Source organism: Zeus faber (genome assembly GCF_960531495.2).
Source record: "Zeus faber genome assembly, chromosome: 4".
NCBI lineage: Eukaryota > Metazoa > Chordata > Actinopteri > Zeiformes > Zeidae > Zeus > Zeus faber.
In genome coordinates this window covers 14,953,866-14,970,041 of record NC_137191.1, presented here as the reverse complement: position 1 = coordinate 14,970,041, position 16,176 = coordinate 14,953,866, and the positions used below count along the sequence as shown (strand labels likewise).

The window sequence follows — 16,176 nt, the reverse complement described above, 5'->3', positions numbered from 1 at the left end:
ATTTAATTTTATTTGAATTATTTTGCTTTCTTTTTGCATCTAATAAAACAGCAGCAGCAAACAATTTCCCCATTTAAATTCTAGAGGTTTATTTGGTTGTATTGTGCAATATTCTATCACTAAGCCGTCATATAAGTATTTAAAATACAGAGCGGGTAATTATTTTTGTTTTCTGATGGTTCTTAGGTACGTTGTGACCTTCAGTCCACTTATGGACACCAAGGAGGACCCCCAGGCCATTATCATCTGGGACATTCTGACCGGTCAGAAGAAGAGAGGCTTCCACTGTGAGAGCTCGGCTCACTGGCCCATTTTCAAGTCAGTACATTCCTTTTATTTATTTGTTTTAATTTTTTTGTACCGTTATCCCAATCCATGAGGAAATTCTGTGAGTTGTGTGAAGACACTTTAACTGTGTGCTAGTAACTTCATTAAGTTCCTCCAGATGCAAAAATATATATTTTTCATTAATGTGCCCGTTCAGTCCTGTAGTTGTCTTAAGAGCAAAGCTGAGCAAAGTCTATGAGCACGCCTGCTCATAGACTAGGGCCTCGTCCACACGTATAAAGATATTTTTGAAAACGTGGTATTTTCTGTGTTTTGACCTCCTGTCCACACGAAAACTGTATTTCAGGTCATTGAAAACAAAGTTTTTGGAAAATGCAATGTTTTTTTCAAAACACAGTTTTCCAGTATTCGTGTGGACAAAGTAAAACGGAGCTTCTTGAAAACGCTGACCTCATGACCTCAACTTTTGCATTAGTGCTGCTCGACCGTTGTGTTGTGCGGTGTCTCGATTAAAGGTTAAAAGGTCTTTCCAACTTGGTGAATCGCGCCCATACTGGGTTTGAATGAATATTATGATTTTTTTATCTATTTGCTCCACAAATAGTTAAATACGTATTCTCCTAATGTTCATCTGTGGCGTTTGACATCAAGATTTATGACATCATTGCCCCCTATTGGCCTGGAATGCTCATGTGAGCGCTTCACATCGTTTTTTTGTTTTTTTTAACAGAGGGGAGGGGGGGGGGGGATGCGTCTTAAGATAAATCTATATACGTGTAGACGGGGCCTTAATCTTTTGGCTACCATTCACAACCCTATCTGGCGTGTATAATGCATGACGTTGTTTGTGTCTTCTGTTTTTTGTTTTTTACTATTTTCAGTAGTGCATTCCACTGCTGAATTCAGCTCCATACATGGCAGGCACAAAGCGCCGATTGTTGTTCCTGTAGTGCACACAATGTAATAATGAATGATTCTCCACAGATGGAGCCATGATGGGAAGTTCTTTGCCAGGATGACCCAGGACACGCTGAGCATCTATGAGACTCCAGTAAGATGTTGTTTTTGGTCAATTATGTAATTATATGTTGTGATGTTTTTCGGTAAGACTAAAACAAGCCATTATCTTTTCTAGTCGATGGGTTTGCTTGACAAGAAGAGTCTCAAGATCACTGGAATCAAGTAAGTCTGTTTTATTTATTTTATATATTTTTTTTCTTTACTGAGAAGTATCCGGTTCATTACTTGGATTTGATAGACGATATTTTTAATTTAAAATGTCTAACTTGTTCCCATTTCTGTTTGCGCTTCCAGGGACTTCTCTTGGTCTCCTGGCGACAACATCATAGCGTTTTGGGTGCCCGAGGACAAAGACATCCCAGCCAGAGTGACTCTGATGCAGATGCCTTCCCGTGTAGAGATAAGGGTTCGCAACCTGTTCAACGTCGTTGACTGCAAGCTGCACTGGCAGAGGAACGGAGACTATCTCTGTGTGAAAGTGGACAGGACCCCCAAGGGAACACAGGTACACGGGGAGAGAGAGAGAGGGGGGAAAAAATTAAGAAATCCCTGATGCGTCCAAAATCTAAATTCGCTACCCGTTTCTATTTCTCTCAGGGCGTGGTCACCAACTTTGAAATCTTCCGAATGAGGGAGAAGCAGGTGCCGGTTGATGTAGTAGAGATGAAGGGTGAGTAAGAAAAACACACAAAATGCGCACACAACCCACACACGGTTAAAATCCTGACCCGTCCCCTGCTCCTCTCTCCTCCCAGAAAGCATCATAGCGTTCGCCTGGGAGCCCAATGGCAGTAAGTTTGCCGTTCTCCACGGGGAGAGTCCGAGAATCAACGCCTCCTTCTATCACGTCAAAAACAACGGCAAGATCGAGCTGATAAGTGAGCGTTAACGACACTTCTGTGCATGTTGTGACCGCGTTGCCAAACCTGTGGAGCGGCCGCTGATGGTTTTGTTGTGTTCTTCTCTTCAGAGATGTTTGACAAGCAGCAGGCCAACAGCATCTTTTGGAGCCCACAGGGACAGTTCATGGTGCTGGCTGGACTCAGGAGGTAAGAGAGTGTGTATGTTGAAGAGTTGGACTGGGCCAAGCATGACAAAGCTTATTTTTCTGACACCTTGTATGAGAGCTGCTGCTCAGCTCCTGATTCAGTCTTTGCTCTGAGGCTCTTCTGTTTGGTCTGTGGACACGCGTTTGTTGATGTTCTTTCTGTAAATTACATTGGGTGTAACCACACTGCCTGTTGGCTTTTGCAGTATGAACGGGGCCCTTGCCTTTGTGGACACGTCAGACTGCACCTTGATGAACATAGCGGAACACTACATGGCTTCTGATGTGGAGTGGGACCCAACCGGCCGCTATGTCGTCACCTCCGTGTCCTGGTGGAGTCACAAGGTAAACCGCTCCCCTCGTCTTCCAGCAGCCAGCCTTGGTTTTAAGTCGCTTGACAAGCAAGTGTATTGTGAGGATCTTTCGTCCGTGCCCTCATCCAAAACCCTCTTCTTGGGTGTCTGTGTCCAGGTGGACAATGCGTACTGGCTATGGACGTTCCAGGGCCGTCTCCTTCAGAAAAACAACAAGGACCGTTTCTGTCAGCTGCTCTGGAGGCCCCGGCCCGCCACCCTGCTCGGTGGCGAGCAGATCAAGGTGTGTCCCTGTCTCGGCCTGATGTGTAGAGCCAGTGATGACAAATTTAGATTATTTTCTGACACCTCGTATGAGAGCTGACCCCTAGCTCCTGATTCCAACTTCATTCTGAGGCTCACACCTGCAACTCCCCTTTTTTTTGTCCATTCAATCGAATCCGTGTCGGTGGCTTCTGTGAGCGTAACGCAGCTTTTTGTGTCTCACAGACTATCAAAAAGGACCTGAAGAAATACTCCAAGATATTTGAGCAAAAGGATCGTCTGAGCCAGTCCAAGGCCTCCAAGGTTTGACAGAAGTACTTTTCTATCTTTGTTTGTGACAGTGGTTGGTAGTCATGCTTGTATAATAACATTTGTGCAAATCAATTAGGCACTCGGGGGGGTGAATCTCAAGATTTTGTAATGACTACATTTGCAAAGAGGAGCTTAAATTGTATTCATCTTTTATAATTAAGAAACTGTTGACCAACAATTAGAAATTAAATGATTAAGAGGAGGGATGCTAATTGTGAACCAGAATCGGGCTAAAATAATTTGGCCAACATAGTGCACAACGGCCACTTTGTGAGCTACAACTTCCAGTGGTTTAAAAACAAAGCGAGCAAAGCAGAGTTCAGTTTTAGGCCTTCACTTGGTTGTCTTCCATTTTTAGCGATATAAGCGCATAACATAACTTATATCAAAACATCAATATCCTTTTTTGCAGTTTAAAAATGTCAGGATTACCCCTGCTTGGATAGATGCATATGAAGGGTTGTTGTTGTTATTAAAGAAGTGTGTGTGTGTGTTTGTGTGTAGGAGCTTGTGGACAAGCGCAGGACCATGATGGAGGATTATCATCGCTACAGGGAGGTGACAGCGCAGGCCTACCAGGAACAGAGAAGCCTCCGCCTCGAACTCAGAGGAGGTTTGATTTTTATTTTTTTTTTGTTTGTTTGTTTTTACATTCTTTGGCTGGCTCCAAGTTAGAATTTGGCTGACGTGTGGTGGTGTCTTTCAGGAGTAGACACCGATGAGCTGGAGAGCAATGTTGACGACTGGGAGGAGGAGACCATTGAGTTTTTTATCAACGAAGAAATCATTCCCCTCGGAGATCTGTAGTCCCATACGCAGGTAATGCTTACAGGCTCAAACCCAAATCATCACTGAGATCAGTTGCCGTTGAATGTTTCACAAAGTACATCTTGTCTGCACAGAACATTATGGCCTCTTGTGATTTGTCCTGCGTGTTGTTTGTCCTTCATCGTGGGAGTGCCAACATCTTGGCACCTGATCAGTCTGTCTAATGGAAGCAATTTGGATTCACTCTACTCGCACAAATGCAACAACAATGTCCACTTTTTGGTGATAGCCGACCACAACGTGCACATTGCGCATTTGTTGCCATGACAATCGCAACGTTGCTGCCGGGTTCAATTTGTGTCATTGTTTCATCCAGAACAAAATGACAGCCAAGCTATTCATGATGTTCTGGTATGGTTTGCTAACCACCGACTGTTGCATTGCATGGCCAATTATAAACAGAAAATGAATGCACCAACCTCTTCCCTTTGTTGTTTACAGTCCATCAGTGTGCCTGTGCGAGGAGGGAAGAACTGTCACGTTAATTGGAGGAGGCAGACGACCACACTCGGAATCTTGGGATTTGTCACAGATCTCAACGTTCCAGATTAGTGACATCATCAAAGCACGCGTTGCAACTCAGCAGGGGAAAGAAAACAAAGCCTACTCTTTGGTCAATCTTCTGTCTCATAATCACATTTTTATTTTTCTGGCGCTTCGTATTGAATACAACTGCTTTCTTTTTATTATTAATATTAATCTGAATCACCTAATCTCATCGGTCCCTCTCTTACTGGGAGCTCTGACTCCGGTGTTTTTGAACTCGCCATGCTGGCATCTTGGCACCGTGGACGAGAGTGTGCCGTAGGAGAGGAGGGTGGAGGTGTTGTGACCAAACAAGTAGCTTTGTTAGTTGGTGTGCTGAGGTGGCGTTACAGTGGCCTGTATCCTCCTCCTTTCAGACTAAACCTCCACACGGCGGGGGGGTGTGTGGTGGGGATAACTTTAAATAAACATTCAAACACAATGCTCAAGGCCTGTCTCGATGTTCAGTCTTTATCATTGACCACTTGCTGGGACAAAAAACATTTGCATAAATTAAACGTGAATTTTTTTTTGTACATATCTCAAACATCTAAATATGCTGTTTTCCCTATTTTATAAGTTGAATAACTTGATCAGACTTTTTTAATGCATTTATTAATATGTGGTAATGCATAAAAATACAATAACGTTCATTCATAAAGTTGATTTGGGGTTTTTTTCAGGATTAAAGATTAATAATTGAACTTTCAGTTCCAACTTTTAGCTTTTCAATTAAGAAAACATGATTTGTGCCATATACCCCAAGATGTGATAACCTGTTAATTTTTATTTACTTCTAATTGTTGAATGGGTTTATTTTTATCCATTCAAGACAGTAAAAGGTTATGAAAAAATAAACAACGGGATAAATTATAAACAACTAATAATAAATATAATAATACAGTAAGAAGAAAATACAATCAATGCCACAAACGGTCGAACCAAGTTGAAAACAAGCTGAGGTCCATTACATTCTGTGGAGCTGCTTGAAAGAGTTGTATTTGGAAACCAGTCGCATGCATTTGTTTACTACTGTCCTCAGCCAATTATATGACTTGTGATTGGGAAATATTTTCAAGTATTTGTAGAATAGGAGTACTGAGGCCGCTACATGCTGTTACATTGCAATCACTTAAAATGGTTATTTGAAGTGTATTTGACATTCTGTTGATATGGGCAATGAAATAATAGTGAAAGGTGGCAGTTGTGTAAACAATGCTGGTTTGACGTCAATATTAAACTATTTGACTTAAAGGTTTGCTCCGTTGGAGTAAAGTGAGAAACTGCAGCAGGGAAGTATGTTTCTCAATGACATGTTGCGCTATGAACAGTTAAACCTATGTTTTCATAAGAAATGCTCAAAAACCGTGAACCTATCCTTTTAAGAAGAAGCCATCAGGGCGGGGTTCCCAAACCGACATCCCTGGCCAGAGCCCCCCACCCCCAACATAAAACTTGTACTTTCTGAGATTTGCACCCAGCAAGGCTTGCATTGAGTTTATACAAACAGCCGTTTATTATAAACGAAGTGTCCATTTTGCCTGGGGGCCTTGCCGTGAGGCGGGTTGGAAACCCCTGGCCTTCGCAGTTTAAAGCGGGCGATCAAGAGCCTAAGTCTATTGACACAAGCCCTTGATCACAGGACACACGGGCTCCACATTTCGCATAGAAATGAAACAACAGCTTTCTCCAACATCTAACCTCCCAAGTCCCACCCAGACGAGTAAAAACTCCCAGAAAAGCCAGTGGGGGAGGAGAGGGAGGTGTGCACCTTGCAAGAGCCAGCCCCCCCCCCCTCCGCCCGCATTGTTGAATGGAAAACTTACTGTCTCCTCAATGTGTTTATACTTCTACCTTCTCCACCACCCGGCGGTGCCGAAGTGTCAAAATGTGGAGTATGTCAAATGTGCTGCATGGCAGAGGTGGGCGGCTTTACGTACCACACACTACTACGCTTCAAGCGGCGGCAAATATCGCGAGACCTTCGCTCCGCCCGGCGCGCCCGCTGCGCGCTCCTCCCGGCCGCCGGGTCTCCTCACCGGGCAGACCGGACGTGCAGCGCCAGAGGGGAGCCGTCCGAGGCGAGGAAGGGGCTGGCCGGGAGGCACCATGCCGCGGATCTTCAATGTAACTGTGAGTGGGGGACAACAAAAAAAACAAACCCCGTAACAATTATTCTCTTTGCGTCTGTATTTGATGTTTGGCCTGATTCACGATTCACAGCGGTGCGTGAAGCGCAGTAACGGGGCACCGAAGCGGGTTATTCCCGGGGTGAGGAAACGGGTAGCGCGGGGGGGGGGGGGGGGGGATGAAAGACCGAACGTGGGGGCAAGCTCGGGCCAGGCAAAGCCCGCGTTGTGTCTCGTATACTGCGGCGTGTGTGTGCGTGGACGTTACGTTTGTTTTCGGAGCGTCGGACGGGTGGGATGACGGGGAGTGTGGCGCTCGGGCGCGTGCGGCGGAGAGATTTCGTGGCTCCAGTGAGAGATTCCGCCCGTGGGACGAAAATAGCGGCATCCCGTCTGCGTGGAGTCGGGTCCTTCGAAACCGAGTGGAAACAAAAAAGACACACACACACACACACACCGCAGAAGAAAGATTATTTTCTTTTTTTTCTTTCAGGCTCCATGATTCCCCTCTGATCCCCCTCCTGACAGCCCGGAGGATTTTCCACGAGTGTAATTCTAGACGCCGCATCTTTTATTAGGGCTGTAACGCTCCCCTCGCTCCCCACCCGCCGCCCGCCGCCCGCTCCACCTCCTCCTCCCCTTTGTACCGCTCGGGTCCAAAATGATTCCAACCTCCGCCCCTCGTTTGTTCACATCTCAGTGGCGGCGGACATTCCAAAGATCCCCTGCACCGGTGGTTCCCAGTGTTCTTTTCTTCTTCTTCTTCTTCTTCTTCTTCTTCTTCCCCCCCCCCCTCCACCTCCCCATGCACCAATGCCAAAAAAAAATATGAGATTCATTGTGAAGCCGAAATGAAGGCGACTCTCGGCGCAAAGCCTGAGTTTCTGTTCCTCTTTTTTTTTTTTGTTTGTTTGTTTTTTGGAAAAGAAAAAGGGATCCACATCTTTACATCCCTTAGACGTGTTCTTATTTCACTTGAGGGTATGTCAGAGAGTAGTGCAGATGTGGGATCTGAGCTAACTGTCCCAATTGGACCATAAAACCGATTCTTAAGGCGGGTCATGGAAGTGGAATATTTTGGTAATATTAGTTATATTTTTGACTGAAGCCCACAGTAGATGGGAAGCAGAGTTCTGAGTAAAATTCAACAGAATTGATTTTTTGTATTCATTTGTATTATAGATGTCTATACACGCACTTAGAACTTTATTAGGAGCAGTTACTTATTCATGCAATGATCTAATCAGCTAATCGTGTGGCGGCGCTGTAACGCATAAAATCATACAGACACGGGTCAGCAGCTTCAGTTAATATTCATATCAACCATCAATCAGAACGGGGAAAAATGTGATCTCTGTGTTTTCGACCCTGACATGCTTGTTGGTTCCAGGCGGGCTGGTTGGGGTATTTCTGTAACTGCTGATCTGCTGGGACTCTCACGCACGGCGGTCTCTAGAGTTTACTCAGAATGGCGCGATTAACAAAAAAAACATCCAGTGAGCGGCAGTTCTGCGGACGGAAGCGCCTTGTTGATGAGCGGGGTCAACGGAGAATGGCCAGACTGGTTGGAGCTGACAGAACGGCTACCGTCACTCGGATAACCACTCTGTACAATTGTGGCGGGCGGAGAAACATCTCAGAATGCACAACGCGTGGAATCTTCGGGGGGGAATGGGCTACGGCAGCAGAAGACCACGTCGTGTTCCGCTTCTGTCAGCCAAGAACGGAAAGCTGAGGCTGCAGCGGGCACGGGGCTCCCCAAAACCGGACGGTTGAAGACTGGAAGAAACGCAGCCGTGCCCGATGAATCTCAATTTCTTCTGAGGTACACAGATGGTAGGGTCAGAATTTGGCGCCAAAATTATGAATCCATGGACCCAACCTGCCTTGTGTCAACAGTCCAGACTGGTGGCGGTGATGTAATGGTGTGGGGAATTTTTTCTTGGCACGCCCTGCACAATCATCGCTTGAATGCCACAGCCTGTTTGAGTATTGTTGCTGACCATGTGCATCCCTTCATGGCCACAATTTACCCTCTTCTAATGGCTACTTCCAGCATGATTACGCACTGTGTCACAAAGCAAAAGTCTCACTGGTTTCATGAACACGACAATGAGTTTGATGTTCTTCAGTGGCTGTCACCGGATCTGAATCCAGGAGAGCACCTTTGGGGATGTGATAGAACGGGAGGTTCACAGCCTCAATGTGCAGCTGACAAATCTGCAGGAATTGCTTGATGCAATCATGTGAAAATATACCAGAATCTCAAAGAAATGTTTCCAACATCATGTGGAATCCAGGACAAGAAGAGTTGAGGCTGTTTTGAGAGCAAAGGGAGGCCCCACCCGGTATTAGTTTAGTGTTCCTAAAAAAGTGCTCAGTGAGTGTATGTATACACGTATTTTCTTTATTTTTCCTTGAAATAGTCCAGAGTAAGGAAGTAATTCCCAAGACTATTTAGGGCGGTAGTGAGAGTGAGAGAGTGAGAGAGAGAGAGAGAGAGAGAGTAATTTTCCTAGAAAATATGTCTGGTTGGATGTTTTGGTTGTGATTATACACCGATCAGCCACAACATTAAAACCAGTGACAGGTGAAGTGAATAACATCGTTCATCTCGTTCCAATGGCACCTGTCAAGAGGTGGGATATATTAGGCAGCAAGTGAACAGTCAGTTCTTGAAGTTGATGTGTTGAAAGCAGAAAAAATGCGCAAGGGTAAGGATCTGAGCCACTCTGACAAGGACCAAATTGTGATGGTTAGACGACTGGGTCAGAGCATCTCCAAAACAGCAGGTCTTGTGGGGTGTTCCATGTTTGCAGTGGTTAGTACGTACCAAAAATGGTCCAAGAAAGGACAACTGGGGAACCGGCGACAGGGTCATGGGCGCCCATGGGCTCATTGAAGCGTGTGGGGAGCGAGGTCTAGCCCGTCCCACAGAAGAGTTACTGCAGCACTAATTACCGAAAAAGTGAACGCTGCTATGATAGAAAGGTGTCAGAACACACAGTGCATCACAGCTTGCTGCGTATGGGGCTGTGTAGCTGCAGACCGGTCAGAGTGTCCATGCTGACCCCTGTTCACCACTGAAAGCTCCTACAGTGGACACGTGAGCGTCAGAACTGGACCATGGAGCAATGGAAGAAGGTGGCCTGGTCTGATGAATGCATTTTCTTCTACATCATGTGGATGGTCGGGGTTAGGGTCTGATCCGATGGAGCATCTCTGGGATGTGCTGGAACAACAAGCCCGATCCACGGGGGCCAAAGCTCGCAACTTATACCCCTTTCCCACTGAACCAAAAACCTGGTAAAACCCACTAACATCCGGCATTTGTCATCAGTGGGAAAGGAAAAACCTGGGTTTCAGTCCCGGGTCAAATGCCCCTGCAATAGACAGGTTTTAATCGGCTCTATCTACGATTGGCTCTAATTTTGGCCTCTTTACCTGCGCGAAGCGACGCGGATTGATGTTCTGGACGCCGGCGCATAAATAGACAGGAATATCTGTGTGTCATTCCATCATTTCATATCCCATTTAGAATCCAAAATCAAAATCAGAAGTTATTGGCCTTTTTCCGCATGGGGGACCATGAAATGTTTTGAGTGTGGGGATCGCAGCCCCACTCCCCACCGGACTCCGAGTCACTCCAGTATTTTTGAGAAACAGTTTTACTGTTTTATGTCGTTGTTTGTTTAAGTTGCTGTGTCCTCTACTGTTTTATTAACAATCACACCGGAACCATGACATGCCCCTTTTCCGACGTGTTTGCGACCTCGAACGTGACACCCCAGAAAAAAACAACTGCATTTCTCCTGGCAATAGGAAAGGTATTACAGGACTTAAACAAACTGCTGCTAACGTCTTGGTGCCAGATACCACAGGACTCCTTCAGAGGTCTTGCGGAGTCCACGAGTCAGAGCTGTTTTTGCGGCATGAGGGAGACCTTCACAATATTATACCGTTTTCACACCAAAATAAGCAGGTTGACCCGGGTTTTTTTAAACCCTGCTAAAAAATAGGCGATTGACACTTTTCCCATTGCCAGGAGAAATGCCGTTTTTTTTTCTGGTGCGCCACGTTCGGCGTCACGATGGTTCCAGTGTGATTGGGAACAAAACAGTACAGGACACAGCAACTTAAACACTTTTGGAGCCATTCAAAAGGATTGGATCGTTCATGAATGACTCAACACTACAGTAGAAGGAGCATCAAGTACTGGCAACGTGGAGTGCGCACTCGTCCTTCGGCGGCGGGGAGCGGCTTGGTGCCATGCTGGAGTGATTCAGAGCCGGCGGGGAGCGTGGGGGTTCTCCGCTGTGCTCCCTGCGGTGCGATCCCCACACTCACGCTTTCATGGTCCCCTATGTGGAAAAAAATCAATAACTTCTGATTTTGATTTTGGATTCTAAATGGGATATTAAAAGATGGAATGATACACAGTCCTGTCTATTTATGCGCCAACGTCCGGAACTTCAACGCACGTCTCATCGCACCGGTAAAGGGGCCAAAATTAGCGTTCCGACCCGGGTATCCTGTTCACATCAGAGCCGATTGGAGGTAGAGCCGATTAAAACCCATGCCAATTGCAGGGTCATTTGACCCAGGATTGAGACCTGGGATATTCCTTTCCCACCGATGACAAATGCTGGATGTTGACAGTGTTACCGGGTTTTTGGTGCAGTGGGAAAGGGGTATTAGTGGTTATCAGTAGTGGTTTGAATGTTGTGGCTGATCAGTGTACACAGTATAGAGAGAGAGAGATAAGATTTCTAATGATTATTATTGATGTATTACCACAACTTTTTCTATTCATAATACAAATAATCACAAAGATTATATTAATTAATTTTTATCTTCTTTCCTGTTCCTTTTAGCTGTGGTGGCCAAACAGGAAATCTCCGCTTCCGTGAGAGATGGTTGCCATGGAGCTGAGATAGATTCTTCACGTTTCCCAACCGATTGTGCCTCTGTATTTAATGTACAGTAACCATGGGAATGTGGCGCGGTCTGCGAGTGGCGTTCATCATGGGATCGTTGTTCATGATTCTGCTGATCATCGTCTACTGGGATGACGTCGGGGGGTTCAACCTCTACCCCGTACAGGATGCCAAACGCCCAGGACCCTCACACTCCTTTCCCACAAGCACAGCCCGGCCCGGCGCTCCCACCTCCCGTCCCATCGCCGGCACCGGCACCTTCGGACCTCTCTCCGAGCAGGTGAAAGATGCCAAGGAACGCACAGAGGGTGAAACCTATGAAAGCGGAGTGGAGAGGAGGGAGGACGGGTCAGAGGAAGGGCAGAAGAACTGGAGGAGTGCAGAGGGGCAGGGCCAGGAGGAGAGGAAGCGGAGGATCATGGGTATTTGTTCAGGAAATGCGTCCGTGGAATTCCCCGGAAGAACGCGGGCATTCGACCAGATCCCCAACAGAGAACTGGACCACCTCATAGTGGACGACACCCACCAGATCATCTACTGCTATGTTCCCAAGGTAAGAGCTGTTGGAGTGACGGAGAGAGAGGGAGAGAAAGTACCCACTATATTCCTACATACACAGAGGTTTGTCTCGACGCACCCTTTTTTCTCAATCTCTGGCCCTCTGTCCTTGACCTCTACCAGGTAGCGTGCACCAACTGGAAGAGGGTCATGGTGGTTCTGTCTCAGTCCCTCGTCTCCCCGTCCTCAGGGAAGCCCTACACGGACCCGGAGGCGGTACCGGCCGACCTCGTGCACAACTCCTCACTCCACCTCACGTTCGCCAAGTGTGTCACACACTTAAAACTCTTTTCCACTGCACGAAAAACACCACTGACACCTGCCAACATCTGGCTTTTCTCTTTAGTAGGAAAGTTCACACCCGGGTTTTGGTCCCGGGACAAGTGACCCGGCAATAGACAGAGGTTTTTATTGGCTCCAGCTCCGATCGGCTGTGATGGAAACATGGCACCTGGGTAGACACGCCAATTTTCTGCCCTTTACCACGCAACGCGCATTGTAGTTCCGGACATTGCCGTATAAATAGACAGGAATATCCGCGTATCTTCCGATCACTTCAAATCTGATTTATATCCCCGCCGTCTCCCAGCCTCTCCGGCACCGCCCCAAGAGGAGTTTTCTCCACTAGGGGTGTGTGATATTAGATGGTGAACGATTAAAAGGTCTCCACGATCTGCCTTTGCAGAGGGATGGTTAGTGTGGTGCTACAGCGCACATTCTGTTGGCTGCAGTTTATGGCTCATACACACATCCAAAGTTGTTTTCTCAGCCAAATCTTAAATCACACTATTTGCTCGTCTGTTTTTGTAAGTCAGGAATCCGGCAGCAGAAAAAAAGACAGAATTATGCACGGAGTGCACAAGACTAATTATTTTTGTTTTGTTTGGAGAAACGGGGAACGCAGAAGCGCAGCAGAGAAAGTGATGTCTTGGTCGGGAACGAGCCGGCTCCTGTCTGAGAGCCGGTTTCTTTTTTTTTATTTATTTTTTGTGTAAATTAATGCAAGACAGAATAATAGGATGATCCTATGAAGTATTTGTTAAATACGATCCAGAAACATTGCGCGCGCGGGGGGGGGGGGGTAGTTGGTTCAACTAGCAACAATGTCAAGAAGGTCAGGGGTTTTTTACTTGTAAATGCCCAAACTATCCAGCAGCCTGGGGAAATATTTACTGGGCTGACACTTGGAAGAGGTGGAGTATTAGGAGAGGACAAGCAGGGCTTGATGCAGAAGCACAGACAGACCTTTCTCTGCCCCTCAGGACCTGTTTGTATTTGTGCATGTGTATCCATACCTGTGTTTTTCCACTTGCCTGAAGCAGCCAAAGGGCAAAGGATAGGGAAATGTACTCCATTAGCAAATACAGTACATTGCAGTCATCCCAAACTTCTTACATTTTATACTGTTTCACAAGTCTGATCAGTCAAATTACTGATCACGGTCAGACCAACAAACTGATGGCACAGATAACAAAATTTTAAATGTGTGTGTGTGTGTCTGTGTGTATCTTACCAGGTTCTGGCGTCATTATGGTTCTCTTTCCCGTCACCTGATGGCGCTGAAGTTACAGCATTACACAAAGTTCCTGTTTGTTCGCGACCCCTTCGTACGTCTCATATCAGCCTACAGAAACAAGTTTGGAAGGTGTGTGTGTGTGTGGGTGTGTGTGCGTGCGTGTTTGTGCGTGCGCACGTACGTGCGTGCTTATCAATGGATCGGATCATGTGCGTGTGTGTCTAAATGTGTAGTGTTACGTCTCTACCTGTGTGTGTGTGTGTGTGTCTGTGTGTGTATGTGTGTGTGTGTGTGTGTGTGTGTATGTGTGCATGTGCGCTTGAAAGCTGAGGAAACACACGGTTCCCTATCCATGGTCAGTGGTTAATTAAAATATATTTGTGTCTGTGTGTGTGTGTGTGTGTGTGTGTGTGTGCGTGCGTGCGTGCTTATCAATGGATCGGATCATGTGCGTGTGTGTCTAAATGTGTAGTGTTACGTCTCTACCTGTGTGTTTGTGTGTGTGTGTGTGTGTGTGTGTGTGTGTGTGTGTGTGTGTATGTGTATGTGTGTATGTGCGCGCGCAAGCTGAGGAAACACATGGTTCCCTATCCATGGTCAGTGGTTAATTAAAGTATATTTGTGTGTGTGTGTGTGTGTGTGTGTGTGTGTGTGTGTGCGTGCGTGCGTGCGTGTGTGCGTGCGTGCGCGCGCGCCTCCGGAAGGGCCAACGAGGACTTTTACCAGCAGTTTGGTTCGGTCATGCTGCGTCGCTATGGTAACATCACTGGGCGCTTGCCAGAAACAGCCGCCGAGGCCTTTGCAGCAGGAATTAGACCGACGTTCCAGCAGTTCATCACATACCTCCTGGACCCCGACACCGAGCAGGAGGCCGCCTTTAACGAACACTGGCGGCAGGTGGAGAGCCGGCACACACACACACACACACACATAGTGCTCACTGCCTCGAATTCTGTTTCATACTTTTAATGTGGTTTATTAAACAGTTATTAATACACGTAAAAAATGACCACCACACGCTGTGTTGCAGGTGTACCGTCTGTGCCACCCGTGCCAGATCCAGTACGACTTCGTCGGCCGCTTGGAGACCCTGGACGCGGACTCGGAGCAGCTGCTGAGGACGCTGGGCGTGGATCACCTGCTCCGCTTCCCCAGCGGCCCCCGCAACCGCACGGCCGCCAGCTGGGAGAGGGACTGGTTCGCTCAGATCCCCCCGGCGACCAGGAGGGACCTGTACAAGCTGTACGAGCCCGACTTCCAGCTGTTCGGATACCCCAAGCCCGACAGCGCGCTCCACCGCTAGACCCGCGCGGTGCCGCGGGGCGGACCCCCCCCACCCCCGCGAGGGGCTCCTCATGCCAGTAAAGCCTTTTCCAGATGACGGTTGTTTACAATGTTGTTCATGATCGCAGCTTTTCCCATACCTCAAACAACTCAAGTGCCTCCCAGAAATGTTTGACGCTGTCCACCTCTGCGTCGTCTGGCCTTTTCCGTTTTGTTTTGTCTTGCGAGGGCACGCTCGCGCGCGCGCGCTCGCACACACACACACACACACACACACACACACACACACACACACACACACACACACACACACACACACACACACACACACACAAGCTTCCAAACTGTTATTATTTCTGCAGCCTTGTATTCTAAATTGAAAGCACTTTGGGTGGAAACGTTAAGATCAATTAAAAGTACAGGAAGTGGAACAATACTGGAGTTAGTAATGAAGACACCCGCTGAGGTGTATCGCAAATAAATAAAAGGGTTTTGAAACATCAATATTCGATTGACAGTTATTATTTGTTACCATGTTATATTTATATTATTAGAGAGAGAGACAGACAGAGGCAGAGAGGGACAGAGAGGGACAGAGAGGGACAGAGAGAGAGAGAGAGAGACAGACAGATAGGGACAGAGAGAGTCAGAGAGAGACAGACAGACAGAGACAGAGAGAGAGACAGACAGAGACAGAGAGGGACAGAGAGAGTCGGGAGGGACAGACAGAGACAGAGAGAGACAGACAGAGACAGAGAGGGACAGAGAGAGTCAGAGAGAGAGAGAGAGAGACAGACAGAGACAGATAGGGACAGACAGAGACAGAGAGAGACAGACAGAGAGAGAGACAGACAGAGTCAGAGAGAGACAGAGAGAGACACAGAGGCAGAGAGAGACAGACAGAGAGAGAGAGACAGACAGCGACAGAGAGAGACAGACAGAGACAGAGAGAGACAGACAGAGAGAGAGAGACAGACAGAGAGAGACAGACAGAGAGCGAGAGACAGACAGAGAGAGACAGACAGAGACAGAGAGAGACAGACAGAGACTTCCACTCACTTCTATTTCACAAAGAGCCGCGTGGACCCCGCGCTACTCTCCGCGTGTTCCAGTCGGTTCTTTGCTCCGCCCCCTCGTCGCTTCATCTCTGTCG

The 16,176-nt window shown here is 47.2% G+C and overlaps 2 protein-coding genes across 2 annotated transcripts in view; both read left to right on the top strand.

Annotated features, from left to right (window-relative positions):
* eif3ba (eukaryotic translation initiation factor 3, subunit Ba) overlaps positions 1–5,048 on the top strand; it is an 8,754-nt gene extending 3,706 nt beyond the window's left edge. Inside the window, exons 7-19 of the mRNA XM_079998774.1 lie at positions 187–318; positions 1,273–1,339; positions 1,424–1,470; positions 1,603–1,813; positions 1,906–1,978; positions 2,064–2,186; positions 2,279–2,357; positions 2,563–2,701; positions 2,828–2,953; positions 3,160–3,237; positions 3,751–3,859; positions 3,953–4,065; positions 4,516–5,048. Of these exons, the coding sequence (XP_079854900.1) occupies positions 187–318; positions 1,273–1,339; positions 1,424–1,470; positions 1,603–1,813; positions 1,906–1,978; positions 2,064–2,186; positions 2,279–2,357; positions 2,563–2,701; positions 2,828–2,953; positions 3,160–3,237; positions 3,751–3,859; positions 3,953–4,053 (1,285 nt within the window). The 3' untranslated portion in view covers positions 4,054–4,065; positions 4,516–5,048. The remainder of the gene's footprint in view (positions 1–186; positions 319–1,272; positions 1,340–1,423; positions 1,471–1,602; positions 1,814–1,905; positions 1,979–2,063; positions 2,187–2,278; positions 2,358–2,562; positions 2,702–2,827; positions 2,954–3,159; positions 3,238–3,750; positions 3,860–3,952; positions 4,066–4,515) is intronic.
* Positions 5,049–6,591: 1,543 nt separating this feature from the next.
* On the top strand, positions 6,592–15,527 carry LOC307228926 (carbohydrate sulfotransferase 12-like). The gene is made up of 6 exons (XM_079998777.1): positions 6,592–6,732; positions 11,603–12,218; positions 12,347–12,489; positions 13,740–13,868; positions 14,444–14,636; positions 14,770–15,527. Exons 2-6 carry the CDS (start codon positions 11,718–11,720, stop codon positions 15,040–15,042), a joined length of 1,239 nt encoding a protein of 412 aa, XP_079854903.1. The 5' UTR covers positions 6,592–6,732; positions 11,603–11,717; the 3' UTR covers positions 15,043–15,527.
* Positions 15,528–16,176: the final 649 nt, after the last annotated feature.

Bases quoted from the DNA above. Each gene is read 5' to 3' on its own strand.
- LOC307228926 (XM_079998777.1), top strand. From the start codon at position 11,718: ATGGGAATGTGGCGCGGTCTGCGAGTGGCGTTCATCATGGGATCGTTG. The intron at 12,219-12,346 runs GTAAGAGCTGTT...GACCTCTACCAG, and splicing joins TCTACTGCTATGTTCCCAAG to GTAGCGTGCACCAACTGGAA. The intron at 14,637-14,769 runs GTGGAGAGCCGG...GCTGTGTTGCAG, and splicing joins TTAACGAACACTGGCGGCAG to GTGTACCGTCTGTGCCACCC.